Source organism: Gigantopelta aegis, chromosome 4 (genome assembly GCF_016097555.1).
Source record: "Gigantopelta aegis isolate Gae_Host chromosome 4, Gae_host_genome, whole genome shotgun sequence".
In the NCBI taxonomy this organism is placed as follows: Eukaryota; Metazoa; Mollusca; class Gastropoda; order Neomphalida; family Peltospiridae; genus Gigantopelta; species Gigantopelta aegis.
The window spans coordinates 89,608,907-89,630,007 of NC_054702.1; the positions used below are offsets into that span (position 1 = coordinate 89,608,907).

General features: G+C 34.4%; 1 protein-coding gene across 7 annotated transcripts in view; it reads left to right on the forward strand.

Moving 5' to 3' along the window:
• Nucleotides 1-16,148, forward strand: part of LOC121371365 (centrosomal protein of 170 kDa protein B-like) — a 141,073-nt gene extending 124,925 nt beyond the window's left edge. For 6 of the 7 annotated variants that reach the window (XM_041497195.1, XM_041497190.1, XM_041497191.1 and 3 more), the window contains 6 exons: nt 5,836-5,956; nt 7,012-8,756; nt 9,639-9,839; nt 10,837-10,922; nt 11,768-11,916; nt 12,359-16,148. In XM_041497195.1, the coding sequence (XP_041353129.1) occupies nt 5,836-5,956; nt 7,012-8,756; nt 9,639-9,839; nt 10,837-10,922; nt 11,768-11,916; nt 12,359-12,576 (2,520 nt within the window). In that variant the 3' untranslated portion in view covers nt 12,577-16,148. The remainder of the gene's footprint in view (nt 1-5,835; nt 5,957-7,011; nt 8,757-9,638; nt 9,840-10,836; nt 10,923-11,767; nt 11,917-12,358) is intronic. The other variant, XM_041497196.1, reaches the window with a different exon arrangement.
• Nucleotides 16,149-21,101: the final 4,953 nt, after the last annotated feature.

Below are 21,101 nucleotides of genomic sequence, written 5' to 3' on the forward strand. Positions count from 1 at the left end.
CAATTCAGAAGGTATTAGAGTAGTCCTATTACTTCCTTTGTATTTTAATTAGCCTATTGTGGCGTTAAGATGGTGGGTGCTTGTTGGATATGATTTGTTTCAATGTTATAGAATGTCAGTTTAATCAGGAGCTTAGTGTTTGGTATATGTTGCGTATACATGTATATAGTTTACCACACGGATCACACTGGTGATCTCTTCAGTAATTGGCAACTAGAACTTGTCCAGTGGTGACAACAGGAAGATTGTTGAAACTCCTGCAGTCAACACAACACATAATGCTGACTAGGACACACATGGCTTGGCTATATTCTCTCCTAAACTGAAAGAGCTTCTAGAAGGTGACTGATTTGCTGCTTGGTAGATAAGTACCCAGTTATTAGATGTGTTTCAAAACATCGTGGTCGACTGAATAGCACCCGTGAAGCCTCCCTCTCATTAGGGTATTGGATAGCATTGTGCTTTGTGAGCACGCTGTTGGCAGATGATTCTCAGTCAGTGGTGATCATTTTTCTTGTCACTGTTGTAATGTAAATTTTCTAGGTTCACTGCCGGAATGACCCAGTGACTAAACACTGAAGAATTTCGTTCACAAACCAGAAGGGTATAGCTGCACACTTTTAATGTGAATCAGGGAAGTTTAAAAAAAAAAAAAAACCACACTCAAAAAACTCTTTGTGGTGTATTGTATCCTACACATCTTTTTACCGAAGATATATGTGTTTCTGGAGATGAGAAGAGGTATTGTGAATATCCACTGAACCCTGAACACCTTAGTACAGTCATCATTCTGTGTCATTGTGTATATTGTGCAGTTCATGAACACAAGGACCAATTTTCTCAGATCTGGCAGAATGGAGAACATTTTGCAGTAGGAATTGGCTGTAGGTCATTTGTCATTTATTGTAGCAGCAGTATAAAGGATGTCACAGTTGTATGGTATATCTGTTGTGTCTCATGAACAAAGCTTTAAAGCCAAAAGAGCTCGAAACTCGGAACATGATGACAACGCCCAGTGTAACCACTGCCCAGTTTAACTGGAACTTCACTTTCTTTACTGCCTGTATACCGAAGCCATGGATCAATCATCAAGAAATGGAAATGTCTTTCTCCAAGTAAGTTTTAAACAAACAGCCTCGTGACAGTGTCTGTTTGACAGGTTGGAGTTTCTAGGTGAACTAAGGTGGGGTAATTATGCTAGCTGAATTTCTTCATTCGGTGATACTGTCTGAAATAATTTAAGGCATTGTTTTTCAATTTTAACAGTTGGTAGTATATTGTTTTGATAGTCACAAATGTATTTTTATAGTAAAGAGATAGGAATGATGTTTATTATGTGGTGTTTACAAACAACTGCTGATCATTCTAATTCAGTTTTACATGTCAGGCTTTTTGCCAGAAAATAATTTAAGTGTACATAATAAAAACAAATCAGACTAATTAAGTACCCCAAATAGGTGGTTACGGGTTTGAAATCTTTTGAAATTCAACATTGCTTTTCATGTACTTGACAAATTTTAGGAAAGACTTCCAAACATTCCAGCATACATGTTAATACTATCACTAACTCTAATCCCAAACCTAAATCTGAATGAACTGAATCCAGGAACGTTCTTGCCAAATTTTAAACAGCAGGGCTCTTGCTGTAATCTTTTCATTAATTTCCACAATTTTAGGGTACATAATTTTACCCTTCGTACCCTCTGCCAGAAACTCTGCATGTAGTGTATATAAAAAAAGAAAATGGTTTAGATATTCTTGCTGTATTTTTGTTATGTACCACTGTTGACAGTAGTTTACTGACTAATTGTTTTAGCTGCAGGCAAAACATGACAGGTAAAAATATCACATAAACACATGAAATGGCCAGTGACGTTGTCGTCTACGGCTATAAAAGATCTCATCCATCGATTTAAGTGGCAATAATTACGTGGCAATATAAATGTGTTCTTCTGTCACCTGATTATAACTTTATTAATGTCTTGTCTTCGTTACATGATGAGTTGTCCAATTGATTTCAAAAAAAGAGAAAAAAAGAAGGAATTTTGTATTCTTAAAGTATTTTTGGAAATATATTTTTAATCTGATGTTATGTACATGTTGTAGACTATATTCAAGAATGTCCCAGGCATGCATGCCAGTGGACATCAGTCCCTCCTTGAACCATTCAGGTTCTCATCTGATTGTTATACTGAGAACCATGCAGATTCCAAATGAAAATAGCACCAACAGTGCCCTCAAACTGCTTACTGAACCTTTTTGTTTTTTACAAGCTATGTTAATAAGCTTCATAAATAGGAGTCATGTGGACCAACATTGATGAACCCAATTATAAACATGTATATATACTTGTTTATTGATAAGACTGGTGCAGTTGATAAAAGGCCTTGTTTAAATCTATTATCAGTTATATTCTGTTTTCTTGCTCTTTCTACCTTTGTGAATTTTTTTCTCTCTTCTTTTGAACAGTTTAATTGAACCGCGAAGAGACTGTGTCCAAACACTGAATCTGTCCGTGTTTATGCATGTAAATATTGAGCTGTGTGGACACAAGTAATGTATTCAGTGTATTTCTTGAAGCAGTGTGTGACATTTGAAAACATGTTTTCAATAAGAACAGAAATCCAACCGGCCTGTGGTGTTCAAATAGAAAATTCAATTACAGTAAACCTGATTTATTGAACAAAGGGTCAGTGTTACGAGCAACGTCTCTGTGAAGTGCTATACATTTGACAGACAACCAATTAATTAATTAATTAATTAATTAATTAATTAATTAATCAGTTAACGGGTGCTTACCTATTACACCAAAGATTCAAGCTTGCCAGTCAGTGGCACCCCTTCTAAATGCCCCATTTCTTATTACTTGTATGAACATGGATATTAATTTAATGTACCTCTTTATTCACTTAGTGTATCAGTATATTGCAGCAGAAATTGTATTATATATATATTGCTTCACAGATACATGCGTACATGCAAACATGTACAAACAAAATAAAATAAAGGAATGTTATTCTAGAAAGATACTATACTTTCACAGTACTTTTGGACTAAAAGGTAACTCCGCTTTGGATGACAGATAATTTAAAGAAAAAGAAATGTTTTATTTAACGACACACTCAACACATTGTATTTACGGTTATATGGCGTCAGACATATGGTTAAGGACCACACAAATATTGAGAGAGGAAACCCGCCGTTGCCACTTCATGGACTACTCTTTTCAGTTAGCAGCAAGGGATCTTTTATATGCACCATCCCACAGACAGGATAGTACATACCACAGCCTTTGATATACCAGTCGTGGTGCACTGGCTGGAATGAGAATGACGGGGATCAATATCAAACCGACCATGCATCGAGCGAGCGCAGTACCACTGGGCTACATCTCGCCCGACATAATTTAAGTCATATTAATGTGTAGAGCATAGAGTATTATTTTTAGTACAGAATTTATATAAAATGAATACTTCTCAATATTATCTGAATAAATGTTTTAGTGTCTTTTGTTCTTATTAAACTATGCATAATATAAGTAGTTCTCAATATTATCTGAATACAATTTTTGGTGTCTTTTTGTCCTCACTAAACTATGTGTAACACAAGTAGTTTTTTACCTTTCAGGCTCTCAGCTATTTATTATACAGGACTTCTAGATTTGTTTTTTAATCCACTAGCTATGGGATCAGTGATTTTTAAAATTTACTAGCCATGATAACAAATTTACTAGCCCTACCTTACTTTAAGTTAATACAATTTTACTAAATAATAGTAATAATCAGGTATGTCACATAAAGAGGGAGACAGAGCTTAAAAACACTAACATTGGGGGTTGGTTGGGGTCAGGATATTCATATTTACAAAACAGACTTAACTGCAACGTTTGACAAAAAAAACATTCACTAGCCATCGGGCATGGCAATAGTAGTTATTTACTAGCCCAACATCGAATATCACTAGCCACGGGAGTGAGGCTATCATAATCTAAACCCCTGATTATAATAAATTTAGGTTAGTGTATGCCAGTAGTAGTTGGTAGACCTTGCCACATACCAGTGGGCACATGGTCAGTAGCTGTGATACTGAGGTCAGGACTCACACACATATCATGTGGCATATTTAGCTGTTAAGGTCTGGTGTATAATATATCATGTATGTATCTAGGGGATTAATCATAGGTTTGTTTGCTGGTCTCAGTGGTTAGTGTATGTATGATGTGGTTTTTTTAACTTTGTTGAATAGTTTTTTGTTAAAATGTTATGGATAATTAATAACTTAATTAATATAACATTCTTTTAAATATTGCTTCTCTTTTTTTTTTTAATTTGTCTTTTTTGTTGTTGTTGTAATGTGTAGCAGTAGTAGTGGGTTCTTCTCTCTGTGTCTCTCTTTGTGTCTCTCTCTCTGGCCCTGTCTGTCTCTCTTTTTCTTCTCTCTCCCTCTCTCTCTTCATCTCTCCTGTCTGTCTGTCTGTCTGTCTGTCTGTCTCTCTCTCTCTCTCTCTCTCTCTCTCTCTCTCTCTCTCTCTCTCTCTCTCTCTCTCTCTCTCTCTCTCTCTCTCTCTCGCTCGCTTTCTGTCTTTCTTTATGTCTTTAAGATCAAAATAACCACATGATAATCACCAAATAGCTATAGTTTCACATGAGCTGATGAGTTGCTACACAAATATTCCTTTTGTTTCGTTTGTAATTTGTTTCCATGACTGTTTTGCAATCTTTTTACTGGTATATATTCATTTTTTTTTTTTTTTAAACTGATATATATACCGTAGTCACCATTAACAATAACTTTTTTTTTAAATGTCACATTTATTATTTGTTTGTGAAACTATATACAGCCGTGTTTAATGTGCTATACTCCTACATGTTCTAGTTTAGTGATTTCTTCAGAGCAATCAGTTGGCAGTAAATCTGTCCCATTAGAGTGACGTCATGCACAGTAATGACTTACAGGGTTATGTCACAGACACTGGTGTATACTTAAGGTGTAATCAGATTTGACATTTCGGATTTCGTGTGAGGTTTAAGGTAGAACATTGTGTTGTTTACAGTGTGGAAGGGATAAAGATTCAGAGCTGACGCTGTGTGGCATAAGTCTCTGTTGTGTAACGTTGTACATGTGGATATTTTACCTGTAAATGAAATTGTAATATTCTTAGGATACAGGTACATATGCAGTTAACATTTGCTTCTTTTTAAAAATGATTTAGAAGACAATTGAATTAATGTGTTGTTGACTGAATAGGTTTAAATTAAGTGTAGAGGTGTTTAACAATACTACCTGTAACTGATTTGTTTATATTTTTAGTATTAATGGTAGATAAAAGGTTTCTGGTACATGATGTTAAGATTTGCTTAATTTTAATGGTTTATTTTAAATGATTTAAAATAAAATTTTAAGTATTGTTAACTGAGCAGGTATAAATGAAGTTTACAGGTGTTTAAAATAGTTATGTATTTGTGTATTCTGTTAATATTTTTCTAGTTAACATATACACAAATAATACATTGCTGATTTTGGGATTCTATGTATAAAAATTATGAGAAAAAATTATTAGAATCCAGAATATGTTATGATTTTGTTAACTACCTTTGTAATATTCTAAACACATACTAACAGTGACTCAAGTCTGTTGAGCAACTGTTGTTATTTGATGGACAAGATCTAGGCCTACCTTGTGGAATGATATTTGTTTTCAGGTTTTAGATTTCAGTTTTAGGAATATCACCATATCTACATTCTGGTATGTAATTCATCACGGCTATTTTTATAAGGAGTTTTGTTGTGATTGTTCTTTTTGTTTTATATAAATGTTTTTGTCTTGTCTTACAGGAATTAGACATGTCAGCCATTTCTGCACAAGACATCCCTAAGTGGGTCTCCCAGTGGGCAGCTCTAGCCAATCAGAGAGCCTTGAAGAAAGCGCACAGTCTTGACATTCCTCTTACAGAAGGTACCGGTCATTAACTCATTTTAGGCTATCTGGCGATGGCCTTGGCAACGCACAGTTATTACAAACACTTTAATGCTGCCTGTGACCATCTCAGAAAGTATATATGTACATGTATGTGTCCATGTGTAATATGCCCATTATTTCTAGTCTGCTGTAAAAGAGATGTTTGCAAGAGAAAGAAAATATACTTGAAAATTAAATCTGAAATGTAGATTTGTTAATCATCTTTAAAGTGGAATACAATATGTATTTAGTAGTTAAATTAGAAGAAAAGCAATTGATTTGTAAATACTACTTAGTTGTCCACCAATGTATTCAATTTCAGTATATAAGATTTATATCTCTTACATGACATACTACACATAATATAAACTACTAATTACATTATTATATAATTTTCCTAACATAAATAAGTCAGAGATGTGTTTTGACATAAATTTCATTCCTAAAAGGCAGTCATATTTATTGTAAAGTTAAAAAAAAAATCCATATTATCAAGTACCGTACAAAAACTGTTGACGGTTTCCTACCTTTTAATTAGTACCCTGACATCTGAAAGTTCAGGTTACTGTCAGAACAAACTGGCACTCCTGTTATATGTACATTAGCTGTCAAAATGGCAGCAGTGATTGACAGACCAATTACAGGAACATGGGTAGCTTATTGTTACTGTTACATTACTGATAACACAACTACTCTAACGTCCATGTGGTCTTATCTTACATTACATCAGCTCTTAAAATGTGTTTATCTTGGATATAAGACAAATTAACAGGGTAATGTCCCATCTACCCTGTTCCTGGTGTAACTATCCAACTGGTAGGGGAAATAACTGATGAAATTAATTTTTCACAGAAACATTGTTTTAATCCCAGTAAGTAAGTAAGTATGTATGAATAGTAATAAAAATTAGAAATCAGTTCTTTAAGAAATCCAGGTTAATGTTAGCATGGCAAAGAAATATGATTTAAGACATGAAAGAGATTTAATATTGCAAGATATTATTTACATATCAGTGCTGATGCTTTCATGTGTTTGTCTCGTCGTATTTGCAGTGGCTCAAGATGTTCAGAAGCAGAAGTCGTCAAATGGTATCAGTAGAAAGAGACCTGGAACTGGGCGGAGACTTCCTTCTATTCCCTCGGACAAGAGTCCGTGTAACAGTGAATACAGTTCACGCATCAGTGATTCTAGTCCCCAGTCCACCAATGACTCAACGCCCAGATACGAAAACTTGCCAGTCTCGTGGCAAGATGAAATGACAGGCAAAGCGAAAGTTGTCACAATTTCTAGTCAAGTGGTCACACATTGCGAAGAGACATACAGTGACTCAACTGCAAGGCAGGTGTCTGAGTCCGAGTCAGCAGGTGACAGTTCTTTCAGAACCAGATCTCCATGTCTGGATTCGTCGAGAACTTCAGGGAGCATGGACACAGAAGTCTTGTTACAAGACACACAAACTGTTATGGCGGCCATGGAAGCGAGAATGGCTTCTCGGTCTGCAAAAGAAGCTGTGAATGGTTTTAACCACAGTGATTCACAGGATAATTCTGACACTGATAGCAATGTGGCAATGGTGAATGGTGATGATGACTTTCTGAAGCCATCATATTTTGAAAGTCCCAGACAAAATATAGCTAAAAAGCAAACACCTGTCAAAGGAAGTGTGAAAAAGTCTGCTTCTGCTAAGCCTCCTCTTGTTAAAACATCTAGTGTTGTAAAGGATAATATTAATAGTGTCCGAAAAAAGGCACGAAGTCTTAGTCTTGATCATTCAGTTATATCGGATATTTTCAATGAATCCTTTGAGATTACTGATATTGACAGTCAACGTTCAGACATCAGTTCTGACAATCTAACTAGCAGCACAACAAGAGGTGCTTCGAAAGGGAAAGGGACAATCTCGATGCAAAAACCTAACCGAGCTTTCCAGTTACGTCGTACCAAAGCAGATGCAACTATCGATCCCCCTCGCTCCTCACGATCTGATGCAAGTTCCACGTCTGGGGTGACGACATCACGTACAAGGGTCACTGCAAGCAGTGCTCAGATCACCCAGAGGTCCACCAGTGCTGCAAGCACTGCCAGAACAACATCCAGGTCTAAGTCAGGAATGTCTGGAAAGAGTGAAGTCAGCTTGGGTGCTGAAATTGTTAAGAAAAGTCAACAGAACATTAAGTTTGTCAGGACGGACGGTGGTAGGCATAGTCTCAGATCGTTTAAGTCAAATTCTGAGAAGACGTTAGTGCACATTGACACTGGTCGGAAGGCAGATCTGAAAGTTTTGAAATCTCAGCTGAAGACAACTGTACAAGGTTCTCGAGGACTGGCTGTTACTGGTCAAGGGACGGGTCAGAAGGTACAGAGTCAGTCCCAGCCTGGTAGCAGGTCAAACTCTCCGAAGGCTGCCGAGAGATTGGCATGGAAACGCCGAAAGGAATATGACCCTCGGAAAGCTGTTGCTGATGCAAAAGCTAAAGCAAAGGAAACTGTGCCAATCAAACATAAATCTGTGACATCCTTGAGCAGTTCGAGTAGTGCCTCGAAACAAATGATGACTCGGTCGTCGTCATTCACCAACACTGCCGAACTTTCGGGCCGTGTTCGACACGACACCTATCGCAAAGATTCTACGTCTAGTACGGAAGATTTGAACCACATGAGCCAGGAGTTCTCAAACAAATTTCAGAAGGAGACTCTTGCCAGAGCATTCATTCCAGTGCACAAGACATTTCGAAGTGATAGACTCTTTCACAGTGCGGACGAGGATGAATCTAGTCTGTCTTTTCATTCCACACAGGTAAACCTTTGTGTCACACCTTGCTTTTGTTAGTAAACAGTTTCTACATGTTGTGATCACTTTTGGTATGCAATTTTTTCCCTCTTTTTTTTTCAGGGTTTTTCTAAACCCATAAAAATGAATCTGTTTATCTATCAGTCATGCATTTTGTATAAAATATATTGCATTTTACAAAATGTTAATCTTTAAATTGAAAAAAAAAAAAACCCCCCACAAAAAACCCCACCTTGTTAACAAGATTTGTTATATAATACATTTGGGTCATAGTTCAAGCCTTGACTCTTGATATTAAATATAAAATTAGCTTGATGACAAGCTAGTGAAACTGATTAATGATAAACAGGTTGCAGTTTGTTAGTGGATTCATGTGCACTCTTTTGGGTTTTTTTGTTTCTCTTCAAGTTATTAGTTTTGTTTAGTGTTGAAGACAGATCCAGCTAAGCATTTCAGTCAATATGCAATTAATTGTAGTTATCAGTATTTATTATTCAGTAAAAACTGTATACAAAACATAATAAAATTGAAAAAATAAAATGACACCAAACAATATAAACATTATAATGCTCGTATCAACAACTATGATGTCACAAGTGAAAAACTTGATCCAGGACATATTCCAAGTTAATAAGCAAATTACTTATTTATTAATTTTATTCAGATTGGCTATTTTAAAGCAATTAGTAGTTAGTTAATACTAAATACATTCTAGATTGCACCATTTAAAAGGTAAAGAAATCAAATTTGAAAAGTGAGAATAAAAAGTGCTATCATCAAATGAACTCGTTTTAAAGTTACAGCAAACAGTATAATGGATGATTTTGAAGTCTGGATCTGTCACAGCTTATTGTTGTTGTGTTGTGATGTGTGCATGTTGTCTTGTAGGAGCTAAGCCGGGGCATGATCAGCAGCCTTGAGTACAAATCTGCATTCACCACCCCCTCCCCCAAACAGAAGACCCCATCACCTGACAAGTCACCCCCCTCGGCCTCCCTGTCATCAAGGAGACACACGCTCAATTCTTTCCTTTATCAGGACCACAATTCACTGCACAATCATGTAGAAAATGGCCTGGACAGTTGTCAGGTTGGTAGTGTTAGAGATACACGTTTGTCCATGCATTTTTCCAGGTTGGTAGTGTTAGACCATGTATTCATGCATTTTGCTGTTGGCATAGACTTCTGTTGTTATTGTTGGATGCAAAAGTAACACTGATTGCCAGTTCAGTTTCAGCACGGTGCAAGATGTTATTTTACAAGTTCTTACTTATTTCGCCAATTATTAGTAGCAATTACCAGTACATTTTTGTTTTGGCAAATCCTTGAGTATGAACTAAAAGTTGTTAAATGTGGAGTTACACATTTGAACAGATATATTACAGAGCATCTAGAATTTTTTTTATCAAATCCACTAGCCATGGGATCAGTGATTTAAAAAATTACTAGCCACGATTAAAAATTTACTAGCCCTACTTTACGTTCAGTTAATATAATTTTACTAAATAATAGTAATAATCAGATATGTCACCTAAAGAGGGAGATAGAGCTTATAAACACTAACATTGAGGGTTGTGGTGGGGTCAGGATATTCATATTTACAAAATAGACTTACTACAACATTTGACCAAAAAAAAAATCACTAGCAATCGGGCATGGCAATAGTAGTTATTTATTAGCCCAGCATTGAATATCACTAGCCATGGGAGTGAGGCTACCCTAATCTAGAAGCCCTGTATTAACTACAAATAGTTTACATCATTAAAAAGAAAAATCAAAAAATATTTATTTACAAACCAGTCAAGTTCTAAAATTACAAATTACGTCAGATTTTATTTATGAATGACAAAAATACACATTTCACTAAAATATTGAGGCTGTAGAGTTGTTATATTAACACTGTTTTAGTTTTGCATAGTAGTAAAAAAGTAATGAAAGGCATTAATCCTTAAAATCAGATTTTGATTTTGTAATATATACATTTTAACATTTAAAAAACAAAATTATGCAGATAATGTTTACATGTATATATACACATATAATAACAAATCTTGTCATACTTAATAACTGTCTTGTATTTTTTTCAGTCCTATGATACTCTAATTATTTCGTCCATCTACCAGTTGTCACTGAAGCTGAAAACTGCAAATGACAGAACTATAAACAAGCTGAGGTAAGAATGTTGCCCAAATTTTACGTAACTATAAAATATGCATCTTTGAACTGAGGAATTGGGTCTTGAATTTCCACCTGGATTTTTATGGTTAACACAATCAGCCAACTTCAGTGGACCCATTCGATTATTTTTGCGTTCTACCGTGTGTTTTCCATCGTTGATTGGTAGTATAGGTACAGTTAATTCCCGTTGGCTCAAACCCCGTTGGTGCTCGAGAAAGTATTCGACCCATTGGGTAGTTTGACCTAACCGTCAACAATGTGTAAGTGTAACTCGGGACTTTGTTTTTCGTTTGAGCGTTGCGGTGTATACGACCCTTCCCAGTTCGACCCAATGAGATTCTACTGTACATCCAAAGCTGTGTATTTTATGCCATTTCATCTATTGGGAAAGATTCCTTGCTAACATTGAGGAGTAGCCTATGTAGTGTAATTAGATTTCTCATCTTATTCTGCAAACCTAGCAAGCCACTTACTCCATGTTACACACTAAAATAAAAATAGGCGCATGTGCAGGAAATTATGCGGGGGAGAGGGGGGGGTGCTAGGCTGTGGCAAACAAAGTTTTTAGTGTGTTTATGTCATGCTTCCCCAGAATATACATTGACTCCCACCCCACCTGGTAGTTGCTGATTAAACAATGTTTTTTTTCTTTATTACTTACTTACTTTACTTATGCCCGTCGTCCCTTCTGGGGCATAGGCCATTGACTACAGTTTTCCAGAGTTGTCTGTCCTGGGCTCTGGTTTCAAGCTGCCTCCAGGTGTATCCTGTTGTTCTTTATTACTAATGCTGAATTTTTAATTGTGACCTGTCTGTAATTGTTTCTATTTATGATTACAGGGAAAACGATCGGGTCAGTGTTACCCCGTCACCTATTGATGATTTCCTTGGTCAAACAGCTACCAGTGAAATCCCGGCATACAAATCAGCCAATCAAGAGTTAGCTGGCATCTTGAAAAATCTACGTAAACTGGAACACCACCAAAAAAGTAAATAATAAATAATTTGGTTATATTATACTTTGCATTCAAACACAAACAACTTTTTAAAAATGTATTTATTTGTGAAGTATATTAATGTTTGTTTTGAAATACCAAATATATACATGTATACTGATTGTTATTTTGTTGAATGGCCATTTTATCTACAATTGGCAAGCATTTAATCACACCACATGTACTATATTTTTTTGTATCAAGAAAAACTAAATTTAAAAAGGAAAGTAGGGTAACAAAATTGCATGCTATAAAATATGAAAAAGACAAAAATCACCATCTTTGTAATATGTATAATGAACAACAGCCATAACTAATTGTTTTTGGACCGATTTAGGTTTGTTATATATGAAATATACTGTATGGTAAAACAAATTATTTTTAACTGCATGTGTATACATCTTCACCAGTTAATATTTGGGTATGATTGTTTCAGTAATTGACAGAGCTCTGTTTCCTGACGAAGACACGTCCACGGATGTGTCGGGAATTTCCCACAAGGAAAAGCAGAAGTACTTTCAGGCCATAGAGCGGATCAACAGTGAGCTCACCGGTTTCCAGTCCATTGAATCCGACGGCATCTGGAAACACAGCAACAGCAGTGAAGTGACCACACCCGACATGACAGAAATCACTGAAGACGAATATTACTGAATGAAAAATAATACTCATTTTCGAAAACGAAGGACATTAAACAAAATAGAATTAAGTTTTATAGAAAACTAATTCTAAATAAAGAACCAGCTAGCTAAATGGCATACACATTTCTTTTGAAATTATATTTCGTAAGCTAATAGGTATTGTGTATGGTAAATGTGTATGCTTAGAAATATTGTTAACTAGTAGACAATAATATACCATCTACCTAATTCACCTAATTCCTGTGCTAAATATTTGATGTTGCTTAATGTATATGGTTTGATGTTGTGGCCGGAGAATAGTTTTTGACTTGTGCTTGTAGAAATCAGAAAGTGTATAAAAAGCAAAGAGTGGTATTCCATGGACTATTTCATGGAATTCTATAGCAGGGATAGATGAAAGATCAAAGTGTTAGAAAACTTGTCTTAGTGTGAATTTTAAATATGGTACACTTTTCTTTGAGAAAAATGTTACTTTATGACACTGATTGTCACTGATTGTTATTAACAGTTGCATTATAGTTATGACATTGACAAGTGGCTATTTATTATAGTGTCCATATCTGCGATGTTTGCTTATACTTACAGCATCATCTGAGTTTACTTCCATTGCACTGCTATGAGAAGCATAATAATCGTAATCATCATGTTATTGATACCTATACTAAATGTTCATTACAACTTATTGTTTAATTTGTTGTTGAATTGTGTTTAATATTCAACATTCACTGCTTGATGTTGCCAACATTGTTACTGTAACCTACAGGGGTGGGAATTCTCCTCTGATCAGCTGTTTTCCTCCCATGGAACATTGCGTTTCCTCGCATTTTAATCGTCCTTTCCTCCAAAATGTGTCAGATGGCACAGATGTTAACCTAGGATTTCAAGAATTTCCAGGACCCCTCAAGATATCCTCTTTTTTACAGTTCACCAATTCCCATCCCTGAACCTACTTAAAATACCCCCCCTTCTCAAAAGTGAATTTGACATAAATGTCTGTTACATAAAAACCAAAATCTTTTTAAATCAACACTACTGAATTTAACACATTAGAAGCCTGTCACTTTATAACAAACTGGAACATGTTCAAGTTAACTTCTGTGTACATGTATTAATCCTATGTTTGTGCTTATTGGTTAATTGTTATGTTTTGTTGACTATTCAGCTAGAAAACAATCTTATCTGTACTTCACATTTCATGAAAAGCTACTACATGATAACTATATTACAATGTACAGTTATAGAGCAAAGCTTTTTTTTTTCTTTTTTTTTTACAGAAGCATTACTTCGTTGTCATAAAGTTGTTAAATTATCAGGGCTAATTATTACAACACCTTAAAATGGTATGTCAGAGATATGGAGCTAATTGGGGTGGAAAAAAAATCTTTGTAACCATTTTTGTTTTTAATGTTTAAAATACTTTAAGGAAGACCACCTTTCAAAATGCTGGTTTCATGTTTTTCTTTTCTAAATTCTTCAGCTGTGATACCCTTTAATATGGCAATATTTGTTTCTTGGTAGTACACACAGAGATATTATGTTAAAATGTTAATCCAAATGATCACTGATGTTGATGTATAATTGTGCTTGGTGCCAATAGTCATATTTTTATATGTAATAAACAAAACCTATAAAAAGGACAGTTTGGTCTCTATATTTGTGATCTACCAAAACATGTGGTATACCTAGTTATACATTTTTCCTTTTCTCTCTATTATTTGTCAGAAGTTTATGCAGTTACCAACTTCAGTGCACATAGATATGAAAGGGGAGGGTGGAGTTTTTATTTGTGTTTTGCTTTGGTTTACTTAATTAACTATGCATAAAGTAAATTGCATCATTGCTGTCACACCTTGATCATCTTTTTTATTTGTCAATGACAGTGGATAGAATATAATGTTACATTTATACCCAATTAACCTGATTATTATATGACACACAAACTTGTGATTGTTAAAAATATAATTATTAAAAGCTATGTTCATTTTGGCATTATGGTGGTTGTATGACAATACATTTTGTAAATGGTGCTTCTCAAGACAAATCGTTGCTAGTGCACATGTGAGTTACCCTGTCAATAATATTGTCCTACCAGGTTGGTGCAATTCCTTGTAGATTACCAACGATCTTTCTAACTTCATTTCTATTCTGTGATAGATTGTACCTAAACAATTTGCATTATATTCTACTATATGTAGCTAGACATTAATATGGCAAATAGAGAAAATACATTAGAGGCTTCATAGAGAATTTACATTGTCTTCACCGTTATTGATTGTGTTTTAAATAACTAAACTCATTTGTGAAAGGAAGTGCCATATTTGTCCCACCAAAAATACACCAATTGTAAATGATCCCTATAGGCTGTTATAACTTGAAATGATGTGGTTTCAATATAAAGTGTTAACAAGTAATACTATAGAGCAAAGCAATATGATTTGAAAATTTACCAATAGTCGGGCAATATATAACAACTGTATCATACATCTGTTTGATGTAATTTATATGGTATGTAATATTTTGGTTAATATCGCTTTAAAATTTGTATTTAAAAGAAACAAGAATTTTAGGGTTATAATACATAAAAGAAAATGTTATTACGGATGATAAAATGTAAAATTCCTGACATTAAACAAAAGCCTTTGCAAAGTGATGGCTAAATATTTTCTGAAACTCAGACTGACATATGATCTTTACTGTTGCAGGGGATATTAAAATAAACATTCTTGATGTGGTGATAAAAGTTATGTCAACGTGTAGGAGTTAGGTAATATTGTCTGCTAATGTAAGTAGATGAGGTTTTTTCAATGCTTTATTGATATTAAATGTGGTGAACTATTTTTGTTTTGTTATGGATAAAAATTACACGTATGTGCATATTTGTTAAGTCCTTCTCCATTGTATATTTTGTAAACAGTTTTATTAAGTTTCAAATCAAATGTAAATTAACAAATTTTAAAAGAAAACACATCAGAATTTTTTTTCTTTTCACATCAAATAAATCTCACCATAACACTTGGGTAAAACATTTTCAGATGCTATATTAAATTTAAATTAAAAACCAGTAGAAAAAATACATTTAAAAATAAATTAATATAAACAACATCCAAGTATGGGTAAGTTATAATAAATTCTATGAATAGTGACTTTTTAAAATCTTTCAGTTTAGTTCGAATCGAGATCCATTCAAAGCTGGAGTCCATTCTCTGTCTTAAAAAAGCATTTAATTGACTTCCAGACAATCAAATAGCGTTCGGGTCATTTAAAGTATTAGACATTTAAAATGTTTGTGAAAATTGTCGATTCATGTTTTCTTTGGTTTGTTTACTTGTTTTGCCAACGTACAGCAGTAGGTGAAGGACATTACTGCTTCAGGCGTGGGTTTGTTTTTTGTTGTATTTTTTCCATTCCAGTTTTGGCTCAAAGCTTGTTTTCCCGTGATGTGTTATGTCTTGTAAGATCTGGAAGATTTGTAATGTTAGAGCAGTGCAAAAAACCCACTGTACTACACTTGTACATTTTGTACTTTTGCATACATTGTCAGAAGGAAGAAGCAACCCTAATTTATTAAAATCTGTTAAAGCTAAACTGTGTTTTTATACATCTTTTAACCTACTCCATTACAAGGAAAAGGAATATTGTTTGCCCGTTTTTTTAAAAATCAAAATCTGTCTATTTGTGTGAGTTTGTTGTGTTTGGTAGATCCTGTCAGGACAAGTTGATCAAATGTTATTAATTTGAATTAAGATTATGGGGGCGAGATGTAGCTCGGTGGTAAGTGCTTGCCTGATGTGTGGTTCATCTAGGATTGATCCCCGTTGATGGGCCCATTGTTCCAGCCAGTGCTGGTGTAACAAAGGCTGTATGTACTATCTTGTCTGTGGGATGGTGCATATGAAAGATCTCTTACTGCTAATCAGAAAGAGTAGCCCATGAAGTGGCGACAGCAGCGGGTTTCCTCTCTCAATATCTGTGTGGTACTTAACCATATAATCGTAAACTAAAATGTGTTGAATGTGTCGTTAAATAAAACATATCCTTCCTTTGAAACTATATGAAGGACCAGATGTAACCTGTGCTATTCATGAGAAAGTTTAGATGGAATGTGGTGTCCTTACACTGGACTAAGGCTTTACCCACAAAATACAGCCGTAATGTAGATAGGCACTTCTATGGACCCACAAAATACAGCCGTAATGTAGATAGGCACTTCTATGTTAAGTGGCAAAGATGGCAATGTCCATTGTGGTTGTATCCAAGGAATTAATCTTCTGTATACAATATTTAACACAATGTGTATATGGTATTCGACTGAACCTGAGCTGAAAAAGATCCTTGCAGCATTGTGTAAGAACAACAAAGGCAGTTGACAATGCATATCAAAAGACTAGAAGCAGTCAGAATGATCAGAAACTGCTAAAAAGACCTTGCATGTTATAATTGGTGATGCAGTGAATTATATATGTACCATACTGGTAACACATCAAATGAATTGAAAAGAAAGTTGTTTAAGGTACATCAGTACACAGTATAGTATAATATGGGATAAATATCTATTAGTATCCATTAGCTAAAGATATATGGTACCGGTAGATATCGGCTGTAACAGCAAATAACACGATGGATCCACTCAAAGATATTGGCTGTAGCTACAAGAAGTGCTTTTTAACGATCTGTATACAAAACTGGCTACAGAATTCAATCGGCTAATACAACTTTGCTTAAATTATCTGCAACTGATTTTCATGAAGATACACCGATTTTAGGAAAACTGACTAAAGCAAAATCTTTTCCATAGCAAGTCCTATAAGCTGTGTATAATACAGTGCATTTGTATGCTCTGCATATAGCAATGAAAAATGAGGATTACCAAGCCTTGAACTTAAATGATGGCAATTGCCATGGTTGTGATGTGTGTTGCCGTAGGTTAAGGGCTTTACTGATGTCAGTTTTTTTGCCACTTCCAACCAGTGCACCACAACTGGTACATCAAAGGCTGTGGTATGTGCTTTCCTATCTATGGGATGATGCATATCAAAGATCCCTTGCTGCTAATTTAAAAGAGTAGCACATGAAGTGGCGACAGCAGGTTTCCTCCCTCAATATCTGTGTGATCCATAACCATATGTCCGACGCCATATAACTGTAAATAAAATGTGTTCAGTGCGTCGTTAAATAAAACATTTCCTTCCTTCTGTTTTTTTGCCACTGGATTCAAATCATTGCTGTTGGTTGAAGGGATAATATTTGCTTTTTACATTTGTCACAAAAGTTACCTGTTTAAAATCGTTTAGGAAGGCTCAAAATTGATGAAGATGAGCATTTTGCCTTTGGCAAAAACATTTCAAAATTGCTGTTGGTAACAAATTTTGAAGTCCGAGCACTTGATTACAGTTTCAAAGGTTTGATGGAATAACATACCAGCATCTATCTAAACCAAAAGGAAGGGTTCATGCTTAGAGGCATATGACTGGTGCACACAGACTCATCTGAATGGTAAGGAGCTTATTGCACTGACAAATCTATAGAATGGCATACAGCATTAAGCATTTAATCAGACATTGAGGTAAGGTCAGTGGTATAAGATTTATTGTTCCACGAGCTCATTAAAAGGGCATTTTATGTGTAAGTAAGACACAAAGTACAAGTCTTCATAAATCAAAGGATTAATGGAATGGGGAAATGTTGTTTTTTAAAAAGACTTCAAGTACACCAACAGAATATAGGTGTCTACTGCGGTAATATGGTTCGAGATACCCTGCTTCTTTAGTTAGCAGCAATGTGATATATCCATCCTGAACAACTCAAATATAATAAAATATAAACTATTAATAATAATTCATAGAACAAACATTACATTTTCTAAATGAAAAATTTAATGACGACATGTGATACACATTAAATATGTTTTTATACAAAATGATGCTTATCTACATGTACATCAAAACATATAAATTGTCAACTGCAAAAGCAAATTTTGTAAAAAAAACATTACATCAAAGATAATAAATTTACAACTATACATGGAACTGCTCAAAAAAGATTTGATCATAAAAATATTAAAATAAATGAGGTATTTCTAAACTTGTATTTTTTTTATGGTCCTTAATGTATAGAAAAGAAAAACATTAATGTCACTAGCAACAAAACAGTTGATAATGACTAGGACCCAATTTCACATCGGCCAAGTGCTAATGCCCAGTAATAAAGGTTGGAAAATATATGCTGTCAACCATTATTAATTAATTTTGAAAATGGCCAGTGAAAATTTAACAGATATAATTAACAAAAAAATTGTCAAAAATGTAATACAAACATATACATGTACTGTGTTAAACATACAACATTTTCATTTCATTTTTAATTAACTTCTTTTGTGTATTCTGCTGTAGAAAAACTAAAAATGTAATTTCTTTCATTTTCCAATTTTTATACCAAAATATATTTTAATAAAAATCTCAAATTACATTGTATGAAGACAAAATTATGACCACATAATATGTACAATTGGTGGTAATTACACCAGATTCAGTTCATCATAATACTAAGTCTTGCATTAATGACAACCTATACTTTTCTATTTTGATTTAAAAACCGAAAAGTAGGTAATCATGAATTAGTAATTAGTCACAATAATTGGCAGTTAAGACCACCTTGATAACCAGTCATAACTGATGATAACTGGCTTAAAACAAGAACTCTGGATTAAAAAAAAGAAGGGAGAAATGTAAAATGCAAAAAAAGTTTTTGTTTAATGATACCACTAGCATACATTGATTTATTTACTGTTAGCTATTACATGTCAAACATTTGTTAATTCTGATAGTATCAAAGGAAACCCACTACATTTTCCCCATTAGCAGCAAGGGTACCTTTATGTGCAATTTCTCACAAACAGAACAGCACATACCACGACCCTTACTGTTTTATTTAATGATGCATGCACTCAACACATTTTAATTATGGTTGTATTATTAAGGACCACACAGGTAATGAATAAACCCACTGATTTCCACTTTTTTTTAATTATTACAATCAAGGTTTTTTTTTTTATATGCCCATCCCAGACAGGATAGTACATACCAAGACATCAGGCAAGGGTTTTATCACTGAGTCACGTCTTGCCTTCAAAGTCTAATGACAACATTCACTCCAAACATATACAATCAAAGATGTATACAACAACCAACAGTGATGTTTTTTGCATACGAACACATTAACTTATTTGTAAAGAGCACGTTAAGACCAATTTTTAGATATTGGGGTGGACTTTATAGACCGAACTAATTGTATTAGTGCCATGATGCGCTTAACACATCAAAACATGCGTATCAGTGATACAATATACACACATCAACATAAATATACATGTAATAAACAAAGCTCAGAAATTAATTTTTAAAAACCCAAGTACCACCATCATGATGTAATACCCACAAAACTCAAGGAAGTACAAATATTTTTAAAGATAGATTTCGTGTTTAAAATATACACCTGGAAATTAATTGAAGCACCAAATAGTTTTGATCGTATGGTTTAGACATCACAAGTATTATGTGACCAGTTTTGGGCCACCCGATATAATTTTTAATGAGAATACTGAAAGACCGACAACAAGTGACAGTCTTTACATCAATATTTAATGTAATATTTAATATTGACTGAACTGTAAATATGCATCAGGGCCAGATCTGGGTGATCAGAAAATTTCGCCAAATCATTTTAATAATACAAAATCTATAGCTATTTTCCAACAAAATATTAATTATTACACACATTTTTTCCCCACTGAATTCATATAAAATGCACCAATTGTTCTTAAAATTTGCAATTGGCAAATTTTGCGAGTGCCAGAGCTAGCCCTGTGCATGAAAATGTATGCTAATTAACTATGGAGTTACACTGATGTGCTTCTTATAAGTAATTTATTCATGTCATTTCAGTAAATACCCAATAGGTATAAAAACTCTCAATATCTGGTTTAAACCTTGTCAACACGAACAGCTACCATAGGCGACTTTTTGGTTGCAATACAATTCTGGTGGTGCTTAATTCATTTTTCGGAGTTTATAATATAAATGCTTAGGTACAACAACAAAAAACTACACTGTCAGTCACATTCAAATATTAGATGCTAGTAGCTTTTAATTAATCGTAATATCCTAATTCGCTTAACTAATAATATGCATGACTGTTTTTTAATTATTAAATTAAATTTTTGGTTATAAAAAATCTGAAATGTCAAGACCTGTTAAAGGGAGATAATTATTCAACAACCTAAGGATTAACTTGATAGTACACACCAGCCTCAGTGGTATTGTGGTTAAGCTATCGGACATAAGACTGGTAGGTACAGGGTTCGCAGCCTGGTACTGGCTCCCACCCATAACGAGTTTTAACGACTCAATGGGTAGGTTAAGACTACACCCTCTTTTCTCTCACTAACCTTAATAACTAATCCACTGTCCTGGGCCTAATTCACTAAACACTTGCAACTTGTGATCTTGCAGTGCAATGCTAAAATACTTACAAAGAGGATGC